This window comes from Hylobates moloch, unplaced genomic scaffold, assembly GCF_009828535.3.
Source record: "Hylobates moloch isolate HMO894 unplaced genomic scaffold, HMol_V3 SCAFFOLD_14, whole genome shotgun sequence".
Taxonomy (NCBI): Eukaryota; Metazoa; Chordata; class Mammalia; order Primates; family Hylobatidae; genus Hylobates; species Hylobates moloch.
The window spans coordinates 32,569,738-32,584,646 of record NW_026652289.1 but is presented as its reverse complement, the minus strand read 5'-3'; the positions used below and the strand labels follow the sequence as shown (position 1 = coordinate 32,584,646).

Genomic DNA, 14,909 nt, shown 5'->3' with positions numbered 1-14,909 from the left:
CCTAGCATTGCTCTTTGTCTTTCTTCATCAGTCTTGCTAGAATTTTATAAACTTTTTATTTTAAGAAACCAGCTTTTTTTATTTGATACTCTGAGCTATTATGTTTTCCATGTTATTTTCCTTTTTACATTTTGATATATTTAGACGACTGATTTTGTCAGCCTTTATCTTTACTTATAAAAGCTTTTAATGTAGTTTTTTCTCTAAATTTCTTATTAGTTGCATCCCACACATTTTTTACTATAACTCAGTTTAAGATGTTTTATTTCCATTTCTTCTTTGATCTACAGGTTACTTAGAAGTGCATTGCTTAATTTAAAAATACGTGGAGACTTTTCCATTTATCTTTTTGTTATAGATTTCTATTTTAATTTCACTGTTGTCTGTAATCATATTTGATGTGATTTTAAACCTTTGGAATGTTTTGGAAGTTGCCTTCAAGGCCAGTATGTGGCCTATTTGGGTAAATGTTCCACATGCACTCGAAACAAATGTAAATTCTGCAGCTGTTGGGGACAGTGTTCTATATATATATATATTAACTAGGCGGATTTTATTAATGGTATTGTTCAAATCTTCTATATTCCTATTGTTTTTTATCTTCTTGTTCTATCAGATACTGAGAGATGTATTAAAAACCACCCAAACAGGATTATGAATTTGTTACTCCCTTTAAGTCTGTGAAAATTTTCTTTATATATTTCGAAGCTATATTATTAAGTGGATACAGATTTAATTTTTTTTTTTTTTTTTTTTTTTTGAGACGGAGTCTCGCTCTGTCGCCCAGGCTGGGGTGCAGTGGCGCAATCTCAGCTCACTGCAAGCTCTGCCTCCCGGGTTCATGCCATTTTCCTGCCTCAGCTTCCCAAGTAGCTGGGATTACAGGCACCCGCCACCACGCCTGGCTAATTTTTTATATTTTTAGTAGAGACGGGGTTTCACCGCATTACCCGGGATGGTCTCGATCTCCTGACCTCGTGATCCACCCGCCTCGGCCTCGAAAAGTGCTGGGATTACAGGCATGAGCCACCGCACCTAGCCCCTTTCATTAGTATTAAACATCCCTCTTACTATCCACTAATTCTTCTTTCCTTTGTCTGATATTGATATAAGTATGCCAGCGTTTTTCGGGGAGGAGTAGAGTTTGCATGGTATATATTTGTCCATCTTTTTACTTTCAACACTTTTTTATAGTATATCTCTTGTACACACCGTATAATTGAGATTTTAAAAAATCCAGCCTGGCACTCTTTGTTTTTACACTTGGTGTAATTACTGGTAAATGTGAACTGAAATCTACCTACTCACCATCTTAACATGAGTTTGCAATTCATCTTGCTTGTTCTGTGTTTCCTTTTCTTCTTTTATTTTGGATTAAATATTCTGTACCATTGCATTTTCCCATCTCTTAGCATATGAAGCTGCAGATAGGACTAAAACCAGAGGAGGGCACACAGAATCTTGACTGCTCTTCAGAAATACGTGGGACTCTGTTAAAATGAAGATTTTTGCTTCTCACTCCAGAAGTATTGAATCAAAATGTGGAGCGGGAGACAGGCAAGGTGCATTTGTTTTTAAAGCTCCAGAGGTCATTCTGATGGACGATCTAGACTCAGTTTCCTGCTACACCTTTGAAAGGTAAATACAGAAAATGAGGCTGAGAAAACACCTCTAGAATCAGTCCCGTTTCTTAGCACTTCAGTGGATCCTGCACAGGGTACAGCTGCCGTGCTCTGGTTCGACTCCAGCCCCCAGGCTGGCTGGTTCCACCGTGCATAGCCCAGAGGCTCACCCCAATCAGGCAAGGGGCTCCCCACGTCAGCCAGGCTCCTCTCATCTGGTGTCTGACACCGCAAACGCAGTAGCCCGAATATCCCAACCTGGCTTCCTTCTCCTCACGGCTTCCCTGATTCCTGGCACGGCCATTCCGGAGGAATGGCCAGTCTTTATTTCCACTGCACAGGGAGACCTGTTATTACCCCTAAGAAGCCAAGCAATGTGTGTGCTGAATCCACTTAATCACCATGTACACTGGACTCTTGCTTTATTGTAAGTCATTACGTTACAATATCGATGGCACATGGACTGCATTTTCATAAGGTCATCTGGAAGAATCCTGAGTCCTTGTTTCCTGTAGAAAGGGTGGTTTCCTTTAAAATTAACCACAAAAGCCCTAAATAGTGTTACAAAAATGAGTATCTACTTCTTATGAAGTGGTTTAGTGCTTTCAGCTGTATCCGAAATAGTTAAAATTGGTATATCAATTTTACCTTCAACATTCAAATAAGAAAAAAACTGGAGATAGAGCTAAACAAACACTTTTCTACCTTAAGCAAGAAGATATTTGGTACAGAGACAAAAACCAAATAAGCAAAGAAGAAAACATACCGTTAACTGAAAACATAAAAAATTATATCTTAATGTGACCTTCTTCCACCAAAATATAATATTAATAATAAATCAATAGCTAAGCCCTAAAGTGGGTGCAGGCATTTTGATTTATAATATCATATTATGCATATAATGCATATGATATTGTCCTCATAAAAGCAAATGTTATACAGAGAAAATCTGACCTTGTTTTTAACAGTTTCTCAAAAAGAGATTTTGTTGCAGAAAGAATTCTAAAGGATTTTTTGTTTATTTTTCTTCAGCCTTAAGGTTTCAAATGTGTATTTTTATTTAAAAATAATAATAATGCAATCTCTTCTGTGCAGTGTCCTTCCGGCTCCAGGGGCCCTGCAGCTGCCCTGCTTGGGACTGATTTTCCAGTCCCTACAAGCCGACCTCTCCTGGGGCTTTATAATACGAGCCCCTGAATAAATACGATGAACATACAAAATCTGACCGTTATGAGAGACTGTGGCGGGGGTGAGGGCAGATGCAGATTTTACTTGGGGTCTTCCCTGGGAAGGCCTGGCCTCTCCTCAGTCAGCAACCACCTGAGAAGTCTCCCAGGTCAGCCCCGCACATTGTGCCCAGGAGATGTGTCCCTGTGGTGACAAGGCCACAAGGGAGGCAGGGACGTGTGCAAGTCTTCCCCGGTGCTCCCTTCCTGAGGGTGAGGACAAGCTGGCTACTGATCTGCCCATCCCTATGCTCTTCCCAGGGAGCTGGCACTGACTGTAGCACCTGCCCTTAAACATTGCTCAGGGGTATACCTTTTATGGCCTTTTCTGTTGTGCTGTTTCACCATGATGCAGGCTGATTGGCTTGGAAGCCAGAGGAAATCACGTAGCATCCTCTGTTCCCAAGATCTCCCCTGGGTCTGGCAGTGTCATGCGCGCCCTCCCCAGAGGCTCAGGCCTCCCGGGTGATGCAGCTCAGCAAGCAGCCTGGCCTGGATCCCATTCCCCCGTGGAGCTCCCCAGGTAGCTGTGCTGGCCTGAAGGAAGGGCTCAGGGCAGCAGCACAGAAGCTTCCCTCCTAGAAAGGAAGAAAGGGAAAGACCAGCAAAGGACAGGAAGTAACAGGGCCTAAACTTCCTTCCTTGAACCATGGGTCCTGAGGGAGAAGAATTCCAGGAGAATCTGAGAGTGACCCTTGGGGAGCTAACGCATAAATAGTCAGCAAATAAAATGGAACGCCTTTCTTGGCACTTTCATTTCCAGGTATCTCCAGAGTCATTTAAGAGGAATTTTTAAAGATTCTGCCTTTTGTTCAGGCACAACACAGTGCCAAGTTTAGCCAGGTTTCTGTCTCCCAAACAGTGCAAAGTGGGTTGGTTCACGATGACCCCACGGTTGACAGTGTGAACTTAAACTTCTGCAACCCTGTGGGGTGACAGGCAGGGACTGCCACCGCCCTGTGGAGATGAGGCACCTAAGCTTCAGCATGTGTCCATAACGTGGAAGTGTCTCCTGGTGTGGTCCTTCTGCTCCTGTCCCACTGCTACTTCTAACTCATTTTGAGAAACAAGTTGCTCTTCGTAGCCAAACACACCTGGGAAAAATGGGATTACTTAGCACCTGTGAAAGCGTCCTGAGGACAGGCAAGGTGGCGAAAGGGCCTGTAACAAAGTGAGCCCCTGAGAAAGTGACATGCACGAAGGAGTGCAATTAGAACTGAGACGGTTCTGTGGAGAAACCTTTGAAATCTTTGACCAGTCTGAGTCCTAACTGCAGTAAAAATCCATGGGTATACTTATATTTAACATTTTAACACAAGTTAACAATATTTTGGTAAACACATCTTAGGTGGGAGGGAAGGCGGTGGTGAGAAAGAGGGAGGGGCAGAACCTGGGGTCTGTGTGGGGCCTGGAAGCCAGGCTGCCAACAGTACTTGCAACATGCTGTGCCGTGGGAGTCCTGCGGGCTTCCAGCTAACGGCCGTGCTGACCATTGGGAATGAGGTGCCTCTCAGCCCCGAGGCCGTTCTTTAAACAATCCATCTCTTTGCCTTTGGTAGCCTCTTCCTCTTCCTCCTCCTCTTCCTCTTCCTCTTCATAATCCTCGTCATCGCTCCTCACATCCTGGATGTTCTAGACAGAGGAAAGAATTGGCTGTGAGTGACAATCTTCCAGGAAGTCTTGAGTAAATCTGCCAACAGCCAGTTTCAAGTATGCCTCCCTTTAAGGAAAACTCAATATCCAAATAACTAAACATTCACCAAGATTGACTATATCATGGATCATAAAGCAAACCTTAACAAACCTAAATAATTGACGTTACACAAAGCATATTTCTAGACCATAATGGAATTAAGCTAGAAACCAATATCAAAAAGATCATAGGGAAATTTCAAAACACTTAGAAATTAAATAAGATCCTTCTAAACAATTGCTGGGTCAAAGAGTAAGATTCAAAGAATATTAGAAAATATTTTAAACTAAATGAAAATGAAAATACAACATATCAAAATTTGTTCAATGCAGCTAAAACATGCTTAAAAGGAAGTACATAGCATTACATGTTTATATTCAATAAGAAAAAAAGGTCTCAAACAATTTGAGCTTCAACTTTAAGAATCTAGAAAAAAAAAGAAGAGCCAAATAAACCCAAGGCAAGCAAAAGGAAGGAAATAATTAGGACAAAACAATTAATGAAACTGAAAAGAGAAAAAAAATAAGGAAAACCAATAAACCCAAAAGCCAATTCTTTGAAAAGATCTAATAACTCACTAGCAAGACTGATAAAAGAAAAAAAGAGGGAAGATCTATAGCATTAATAACTCACTAGCAAGATTGATAAAGAAAAAAAGAGGGAAAGCACAAATTAGCAGTAAAGAAAAAGAAGACATGACTATAGATAGTGTAGACAATATAAGAATAACAACAGAATGCTATGAACAACTCTATGCATATACCTTTGACAACTTAGATAAAATGGACCAATTTCTCAAAAACTACAAACTACTAAAACTTGCCCCAGCTGAAATAGGTAACGTGGATAGTCATGTAACTATGAAGGACATTTAATTTGTAATCAAAACCCTGAAAAATAGCAGCACTAGGTCCAAATGTTTACATTGGTAAATTCTATGAAATACACAAAAGAGAAATAACACAAAATATCCACAATCACTTCCAGAAAACAGAAGATGAGGGAACAGGTCTCATTTTATTTTATGAGGCCAGAATTACCCTGTGTAAGAACACGACCCTGCTAACTGACACCTTGATTTTGGCTCAGAACTAATTATGGACTTCTGACCTCTTGAACTGTGAGAGAATACATTTCTGTTATTTTGAGCACCAAATTTGTAGAAATTTGTTACAGTCACCATAGAAATTAATACAACTAGCAGTGGCCAATTAAAAACTGAAATTTAAAAATCTGTGCCATTTACAATAGTTTCAAAAATCAAATACCTAGGTATACATCTAACAAACCATGTATAGGATCTGCATGTAAAACCTACAAAATTCAGAGAGAAATCTGAAATTCTTTGAAAGAAATCAAAGAAGATCTAAATAGTTGGAGAGACATACTATGTTCAGGAATAGGAAGACTGAACATAATGAAAGTATTAATTATCCCCAAATTATCCTATAGATTCCGCACAATACTAATCAATGTCCCAGCAGAATTTTCTGTAGATGCAGACAATGTAATTCTAAAATTTATATAGAGAGGCAAAGGAACTCAAATAGCTAAAGCAATTCTGAAAAACATAATAAAATGGGAGGACTGACACTGCCAAATTTTAAGACTTATATAAAGTTACAGTAATCCAGACAGGGTAGTATTCACAAAGGAATAAACATGCAGATCAGTGGAACAGAATGGAGGATCTAGAAATAGATCCACACAAATATGGCTGATTGAATTTTTACAAAGGTTCAAAGCAATTCAGTGGAGAAAGAAGTCTTTTCAACAAATGGTCAGAGCAACTGGACATCTGTAAGCAAATAAGTGAACTTTGACTAAAATGTCATACATTGTACAAAAGCCAGCTTAAAATGGGTCATGGATCTAAATGTAAAATATAAAACTATAAAACTTTCAGAAGAAAACCCATGACCTTGATCTGGGCAACGAGTTCTTAAACATGGCACAAAAAACATGAAAGAAAAAACTGGCAAACTGGACTTCATCAAAATTAAAAACTTTTGCTCTAAGACAGACACTATTCAGAGAATGAAAAGATAAGCTGCAAACTGGGAGAAAATATTTGCAAATCACATATCCAATTTGTATGCATAATAAAGAACTCTCAAAACGCAACGGTTTAAAAAAAAAAAAACCCTAATTTAAAAAATGGACAAAAGACATACAAAGAGACATCAAAGAGGACACAGGATGACAAATAAGCATATGAAAGGATGTTCAACACCATTAGTCATTAGGAAAATGCAAATGGAAACGATGATGATGCACAACTACAAACCCATTAGAATAGCAAAAGTTAAAATAACTGGCAATACCAAGCACTGACAAGGATGCAAAACAATTGGAACACCTACACAATGAAATGCTACTAACAACAAAAAGGAACAAACTATTGACATTTATAAGAAGTTGGATGAATCTTAAAGATATTATGCTGAGTAAAAATATGTTAGTTTCAAAATATGATCTATTATATGACACATGAATATCATTTTCATGACATTCTCAAAAAGATAAAACTATAGGGATGGATAACAGGTAAGTGGTTGCTAGGAACTGGGTTAGAGGGAAGAGTTATTTGGGTTGATGAAATGATGCTCTGTATCCTGATTATGGGGATGGCTGCATAAATATACACACATGTGAAAATTCACAAAACTCTACATCAGCAGAAAAATGCCCATGTTCCTGATAATAATTTTAAAAATAAAACTTACGAGGATTTCTTTTTAGAAAGAAAATACGGTGGGTTTTCCCACTAACATTTGCAAAGTAAAGTACTACTCATGTGGGCATTTTGGTTGTCAGGATATTTTTATTACTTGTAATTAGAATGTTTTCTATTTTCTTCATGCAAGAACTCGCTCAAGGACAGTTACTCATTATGAGTTATATGTTTCCTCTTCTTCTCTCATGGCGTCTCAAAGTAATTTTGCAGAGAAATCTAGAAAAATAACATGGCCCCGAGGAAAGGAGACGGAGGTGCTATAGATCCGCACTCATTGTGGAAGATAAAGGATGATATGAATTATTAAAACAAATAAGATAACTCAAGCTCTGTGCATGTCCAGTGATAGACATGACCCCGGGATCACCCTCTAGGCCAGTTCACAAATGTCTCTATTAAACCCAGCTTAGAAAAGAAAAAAAGATATGGAAGATGAAGACTGTTTCTTCTCACATCATTTTTCAAGATGACATCCATAACTGTACAACTTATTTTTTTCCTTTTGTGACCTGCAGACTAAAACTGACCACCTCCCAAGAGTCTCAGCGTATATGTAACCAAACACCTCCTCTGTGTGTAATCTGAACATGGCTTTTGAAAACCAACGTGCACACATTATGCTGGCTGAATCACAGAAATTCAACTTCATGGGGCTCTTCTCTGTATGTTCGGTGCTTTTCCACAACACCACAGAAAGCGTGTCAAAACAAACAAGGCTCCTTGTAAACACTGAGAAATAAACTTGGCATCTCCTCAGTTAAGATGCATCAGAGAAAGCCAACCTTTCTCCGCTATGCTGGGAGCCAGGATCAAAAGCACTCCCTCCTACAGATGAAGCCTTTCAGGAAAGGGCCATGCTTGGCTGATGCCTGCATAGTCAGTGCCTCTTCGTTTCTCAGAAGATTTCTGTAGAGAACAAGGGTATATTAATCTGTTTCCACGCTGCTGATAAAGACATACCCGAGACTGGGAAGAAAAAAAAGTTTAATGAACTTACAGTTCCACACTGGCTGGGAGGTCTCACAATCATGGCAGAAAGCAAGGAGGAGCAAGTCACGTCTCACATGGATGGCAGCGGGCAAAGAGAGAGAGAGAGAGCTTGTGCAGGGGAACTCCTCTTTTTAACACCATCAGATCTCGTGAGACTTATTCACTATTGCGAGAACAGCATGGGAAAGACCCACTCCCATGATTCAATTACCTCCCACTGGGTCCCTCCCATGATACATGGGAATTGTGGGAGTTACAATTCAAGATGAGTTTTGGGTGGGGACACAGCCAAACCATATGGGAGGGGAAACTCAAATCAGAACAAAGAACCTAATTTCTCTCCAGAAAGGCATACCAGCATCTACCCACCCATCTCTGCAGGACTTAAAGAGCTGTGTTAGCTAAGAAAGAAACCAGTCCTTGAGGGCGCCACCCTATCTGCTCCCAACCACACACCCTCCAGCTGTTTGCCTTTAACAAGAGATCCCAACTGTATAGGGCCTGTTGGAACTTTATAGCATCTTGGCGGTCACAAAGGTTAGAGAATACTACTGACATTTAGGGAGCAAAGGCTAGGGATGCTGGCAGTCCTGCAATGTGCTGACATTCACATGTCCGATCAGGCATGCATGCAGGTGAAAACCCTGTCCGTAACTATCCAAGCCTAGAATCTGACTCCTTTGTGCATTCAAGCACAATAATTTTTTGCATGGTTTTAATATATTCTGAATTTTCCAGGATTGCAACTGTGTATATAAGTCAAAGTAAGGGCCGGGTGCGGTGGCTCACGCTTGTAATCCCAGCACTTTGGGAGGCCGAAGCGGGTGGATCATGAGGTCAGGAGATCAAGACCACGGTGAAACCCCGTCTCTACTAAAAATACAAAAAAATTAGCCGGGCGTGGTGGCGGGTGCCTGTAGTCCTAGCTACTCAGAGAGGCTGAGGCAGGAGAATGGCGTGAACCCGGGAGGTGGAGCTTGCAGTGAGCCAAGATTGCGCCACTGCACTCCAGCCTGGGCAACAGAGCGAGACTCCGTCTCAAAAAAAAAAAAAGTCAAAGTAAGACTATACAGTTTGCCCTCCATATCTGTGGGTTCCACATTTGTCAAAAGTATTCAGAAAAAAAAAAGAATGGTTGTCTCAGTACTGGACATTTATAGATTTTTGTCATTCCCTAAAAAATGTAGTACAACAACTATTTACCAGTGTTTACATGGTATTAGGTATTGTAAGTAATCTAGAGATAATTTAAAGTATATAGGAGGCAGTGTGTAGGTTACATGCAAATGTGACACCATTTTATTTATTTATTTATTTATTTATTTTTTAAATTTTTTATTTCTTTTGAGACAGAGTTTTGTTCTTGTTGCCCAGGCTGGAGTGCAATGGTGCAATCTTGGCTCCCTGCAACCTCTGTCTCCAAGGTTCAAGTGATTCTTCTGCCTCAGCATCCCGAGTAGCTGGGATTACAGGCAGCCACCACCGTGCCCGGCTAATGTTTGTATTTTTAGTAGAGACAGGGTTTCGCTATGTTGGCCAGGCTGGTCTTGAACTCCTGACCTCAAGCGATCCACCCACCTTAGCCTCCCAAAGTGCTGGGATTACAGGCATAAGCCACCACACTCGGCCAATTTTATATGAGGCACTTGAGCATCCTCAGATTTTGGTATGTGTGGGTAGTCCTGGAACCAATCCCCCATGGATACCGAGGGAAATACGTACTTTTCTTTGTTTGGAAACTCATAATTCCAGAAAACCATGTCACTGACAGCAATGCTACTGATGACATTTGAGTCACCTGTATAATAGAGCTGTATCAGTCTGCACTTGTAGCCATCCATTCTTGGTGGCTCTATATACACGCAAGCACAGCACTGGCCAACTTCATGACATTTTCTAGCACAGTTATGCACACATTTCACACATGAAATGCATATTTTATCAGAAAGATCTTTCATCTTATCTCTTTTAAAAACAGTTGTGGAATTATGTTGTTTTTTGAAATTATAATTATAGGTAAATTATAAAACCTAGAAATTTAATTTCAGGCCAGTGAAGCAATGTGGCTTCGATAGGATTGACAACTACTACCTTAGATGAAGAATCAAGCTCAGAAAGGATCCCTCTGGATTTCCCTGTGGTAAGAGTTTATTAGATGGATGAATAGGATGGGTGCATGTCATGCAAGCTTGAATGATATAAATTGGAAATCAATAAAATCTCATTTTATATTCAGTTTTACCTTGTACAGTCCGTCTTTCATGTAACAGTAATAGCAATGACACTTAAAAGGCTTACCAGGTGGCAGGCTCGGGACTAAACAGTTATATGAACAACATTTCCTCCTCACAGCCACAGGACATAGCAGCTGTTCTCTTTATTTTAAAAGAGAGGAAACTGAGGCTCAGGGGAGTTAAGTAACTTTTACAACACCACACAGCTATGAAAGGTACACAGGATGAAAAGCCAGATCTAAGCTTGCACACCTTGAACAGCAATGCTCTACAGACCCCTGCTGGAGTAGGCTGCACAAATACTTGATGAGGCAGGACACTCAGGAGACTGGCAACCCAGTTCTATTTGAGGTTGGCTCTTTGTATAAGAAAGTGCCTTCTCCCCTCCTTCTGAGCCAAGTGCCCCCTGCCTCGCTACATCTTCCATCCATATTCTGACCTTGCCTCAGGTGCCATCAGTTCTGGCCTTTAGGTGTAAATTTGAAATAATAAAAATTAATCCTAATAAATAATTGTTTCCTAGGTGAGACAAACACTGACATGTTCTATATTCTATTTCATTTTCAAAAATGACGGTCTAGATCTATGAGGTGGATTTGGCAACCAATAATGATTTGCAACTCACAGTTTGAAAAACACTGGCTAAGGTATGCTAGAAAAATGAGGTTTTTCTAATCAGTCGAAATAAAAAAAACTTAAAAAAATGTGCAGCCCACCACCCATATTCTGAGAAAAACCATATCACAACTGCAGATTTTTTCCAGTAATTAAAACACGTCATAGAAATTAGAAACAAAATCAAGTATGCTCTGGGGGGACAAGGGATCTGCGTACTCACTAGAGGTCGAGCCTTGGTGTTTTCTGAAACTCTACCTGTCTGCTTTGACTGAGTGCCAAGACTTTGCTCACAAAATCAGCGTGAGTCTGATTCTTTGAATCTACTGGCCTCTTATTGTGTTGCCCTTCCCCTTTGCTCTCCACACACCAACACCCTGTAGGTTTTGTTACTGGGCTATTGGAACTTTTCTTAGGAAAATTGTTGGCCCTGACCCCTCTACGAATCATTAAAGGGTCAAGAAAACACATGCTTAAAGAAGGATCCAAAACTCTCTTTGAAGAGTGGAGGGGTGGACCTGGGTGTCAGCAGCCACAGGACTGTAATGACTTTGTGCGCCGTTCTCGCCCTGGCCGGAGCATACTGTGGCACACACGCTTGTCATCTGCCAGAGTGACTCCCCTTGGGAAGGTTTTACTACAGTAGCCACCATTACAGAGCGTATTACTATTCTGATAACCTAGCAAAGGTATCTAGTATTCCACTGAACTTTCTCCAAAAACGACCTGGGTAGTCTAGAATAAGTTATTACATTAATATTCATTCCACGTTGGAAGTGGATGGTCATGATTTTTGCAAGGTCTTTTAGAAGTCTCTGCCCCCAACAACTCCCTTTGGTTACACAAAACAACAGTGAAAAGAATGAGAGACAAGTTCCTAGCTTAATAGAGACCCTGTTACTTGTCCTAACAGGGGCTTTGGAGCCCTCACGCCACTCAACAGGACCAGTACTGACAAATGTTATCAGCTTGGCACTCCAGCAGGCACAGGAGGCCTGCATTCAGTGGCTGTGGTTGAAATGACAGTCACTACAAAGGGAGACCTCGTTTAGTTTGAGAACATACAACACACTAGGAGAAACTGAAAACCCTGAAATTAGGACCAAAATGACCTTCCCCTGATTAAAGTGGGATCAAAGTCAAAGTTTTCCTTTGAAGGGTGTGTTCTAGGAGCAGAGGCATAGAGACGAACTGCCTCACATTCCAAGCCTCCCTCATTCAGAGCACTGGAGTGTCCCTAAAGCAATAGATGCACTTCCAACTTCTGCTTATCCTTTTCTTTTGAGGGGCTCAGGAAAACCGATTGAACCTGTCATATCCATGGTAATTAACTTTGTCTGGTATCAAATTTTTTAGACATAGAATACCATCACCAAGACAACAGTCCTGACTTCCCACAGTCTAGAAGTGCCAAAGCATTGTCTAAAGTCCTTTTTAAATTTCTGTGGCAAAATGCACATAAGATTTTCTATGTTAGCCATCTTTAAGTGTGTTCAGTGGGATTAAATACATTCATAATTCTGTGTAATCATTACCACCATCTTCATCTTGTGAAACAGAAACTCTGTACCCATTAACAATAACTCCCCCACTTCTCCCCTTTCCCCAGCCTCTGGCAACCACCATTCCACTTTCTGTCTCTATGACTTTGTCAATTCTAAGTACCTCATATAAGTGGAATCATACAGTATATGTCTTTTTGTAATTGACTTATTTCACTTTGCATAATGTCCTCAAGTTTCATTCATGTTGTAGCATGTGTCCAAATTTCCTTCCTTTTGTTTTTTGTTTTTTTGTTTTTTTGTTTTTTTTTCTTTTGAGACGGAGTTTCATTCTCGTTGCCCAGGCTGGTGTGCAATGGCACGATCTTGGCTCACTGCAACCTCACCTCCCTGGTTCAAGCGATTCTCCTGCCTCAGCCTCCCAAGTAGCTGGCGTTACAGGCGCCCACCACCAAGCCTGGCTAATTTTTGTATTTTTAGTAAAGACGGGGTTTCGCCATGTTGGCCAGGCTGGTCTCAAACTCCTGACCTCAGTGATCCACCCATCTCAGGCTCCCAAAGTGTTGAGATTACAGATGTGAGCCACCACGCCTGGCCAAATTTCCTTCCTTTTAAAGGCTGAATAATATTCCATGGTGTGCATATATCACGTATTGTTTATCCAATCATTTCTCAATGGTTGCTGGATTGCTTCTATGTTTTAGCTATTGTGAATAATGCTGCTACAAACATGGGTGTGCATAAGTATCTGTGTCCCTGCTTTCAATTATTTTAGATATATATCCAGAAGTGGAATTGCTGGATCATATGGTTAAGCCTATGTTTAATTTTTTTGTGGAACCACCATACTGTTTTCCAGTGACTGTGCCATTCAACAGTTCCATCAACACTTGTTATTTTCTGTTTTTTTAATAGTAGCCCCCCTAATGGCTGTGAGTGGTATCTCACTATAGTTTTGATTTGTGTTTCCCTAATGATTAGTTATGATGAGTATCTTTTTGTGTGCTTATTGGCCATTCATATATCTTCTTCAGAGAAAGGTCTATTCAAGTCCTTTGCCCAATTTTGAACCCAGGTCACTTGGAGTTTTGTTGCTGGTGAGTTTCAGAAGTTCTCAGTAAATTCAGTTTATGAATCCCTTATCAGATATATGATTTGCAAATATTTTCTCTCATTTTGTGAGTTACCTTTAACTCTGTTGATGGTGTCTTTTGAAGCCCCGAAGTTTCAAATTTTCATGAAGTCAAATTGGCCTATTTTTTCTTTTATTGTCTGTGCCTTTAGTGTCACATCCAATAAATTATTTGCCCTATGTTTTCTTCTATAGTTTTAGGTCTTTGCTTGAATTCAAGTTAATTTTTGTGTATGGTGTTAGGTAAGGGTCCAACTTCATGGATATTCAGTTTTCCCAGCACCATTTGTCGAAAAGACTCCCCATTGAACGGTCTTGGCACCCTTATAAAAAATTATTTGACCATACATATGTGAGGGTTTATTTCTCTATTATATACCATGGTCTTTATGTTTGTCTTGATGCCGGTACCACAGTGTCTCGATTACTGAAGTTTTGTAGTTAAGTTTGGAAATCAGGAAGTTTGAGTACTCCAGCTTTGTTCTTTTTCAGATTTATAAGGGGTGCCCTAAAGTCTTTTAAGTCCTGTGAAGTTTGAATCCAAGTTGCTTAAAACATGACCTTAAGATCAGTTTAGTCATGGTTCCCTGATTTATAGAAGAAAAATAGAGCCAATTTTTGTGACTGTTCCACATATACAGAATACCGCTTCTTGAATTCCAGAGCCAGACACAAAAGTTGCTTTTTATACTCTCCCAACGAACCAGTGTAAAATAGAATATGTTCTATTTTTCACTAATCATTTCTTGCTACTATCAATGGATCTAATTCCCTAAGAAATTATTTCATTTTGTAAAAACCTGTGGCTTTTAAAATTAGCTTTTAAGAGAAAAATTAAGTTTTCATGTGAGACAGACTCCAGAGAGTATCTGGTCTGACATTCATTTGCCAGATGAGATAAAAGCTACAGGGCTCAGTCCCACCCAGTAAAGTGATACAGCTTAGTGGCAGCAGAGCCCAGATTATACTATGTGACTTTTGATAAAAATGCATGGATTTTTTTCATACTCTCCATATGACCTAAAATATATTTAAAATGTGCCAGACTGTGTGGTGATCAACAAATTGTGATGGATGCAGAAAATGATTTGATTATATCAACATAATTTGCATTGGAGATTAAAACTGTTGCTTAACATATTCTCCAAATTGCCACAT

The 14,909-nt window shown here is 40.0% G+C and overlaps 1 protein-coding gene across 2 annotated transcripts in view; it reads right to left on the bottom strand.

The window, feature by feature from the left end:
• CERS3 (ceramide synthase 3) overlaps positions 1-14,909 on the bottom strand; it is a 141,347-nt gene that overhangs the window by 5,405 nt on the left and 121,033 nt on the right. Inside the window, exon 12 of one of the 2 annotated variants that reach the window (XR_009209833.1) lies at positions 3,162-4,480. Coding sequence is in view for 1 of the 2 variants with exons in the window: in XM_058427931.1 (XP_058283914.1) it covers positions 4,322-4,480 (159 nt within the window). In the remaining variant the exon portion in view is untranslated. Of the gene's footprint in view, positions 1-2,027; positions 4,481-14,909 lie in introns of those variants that run through there. The other variant, XM_058427931.1, reaches the window with a different exon arrangement.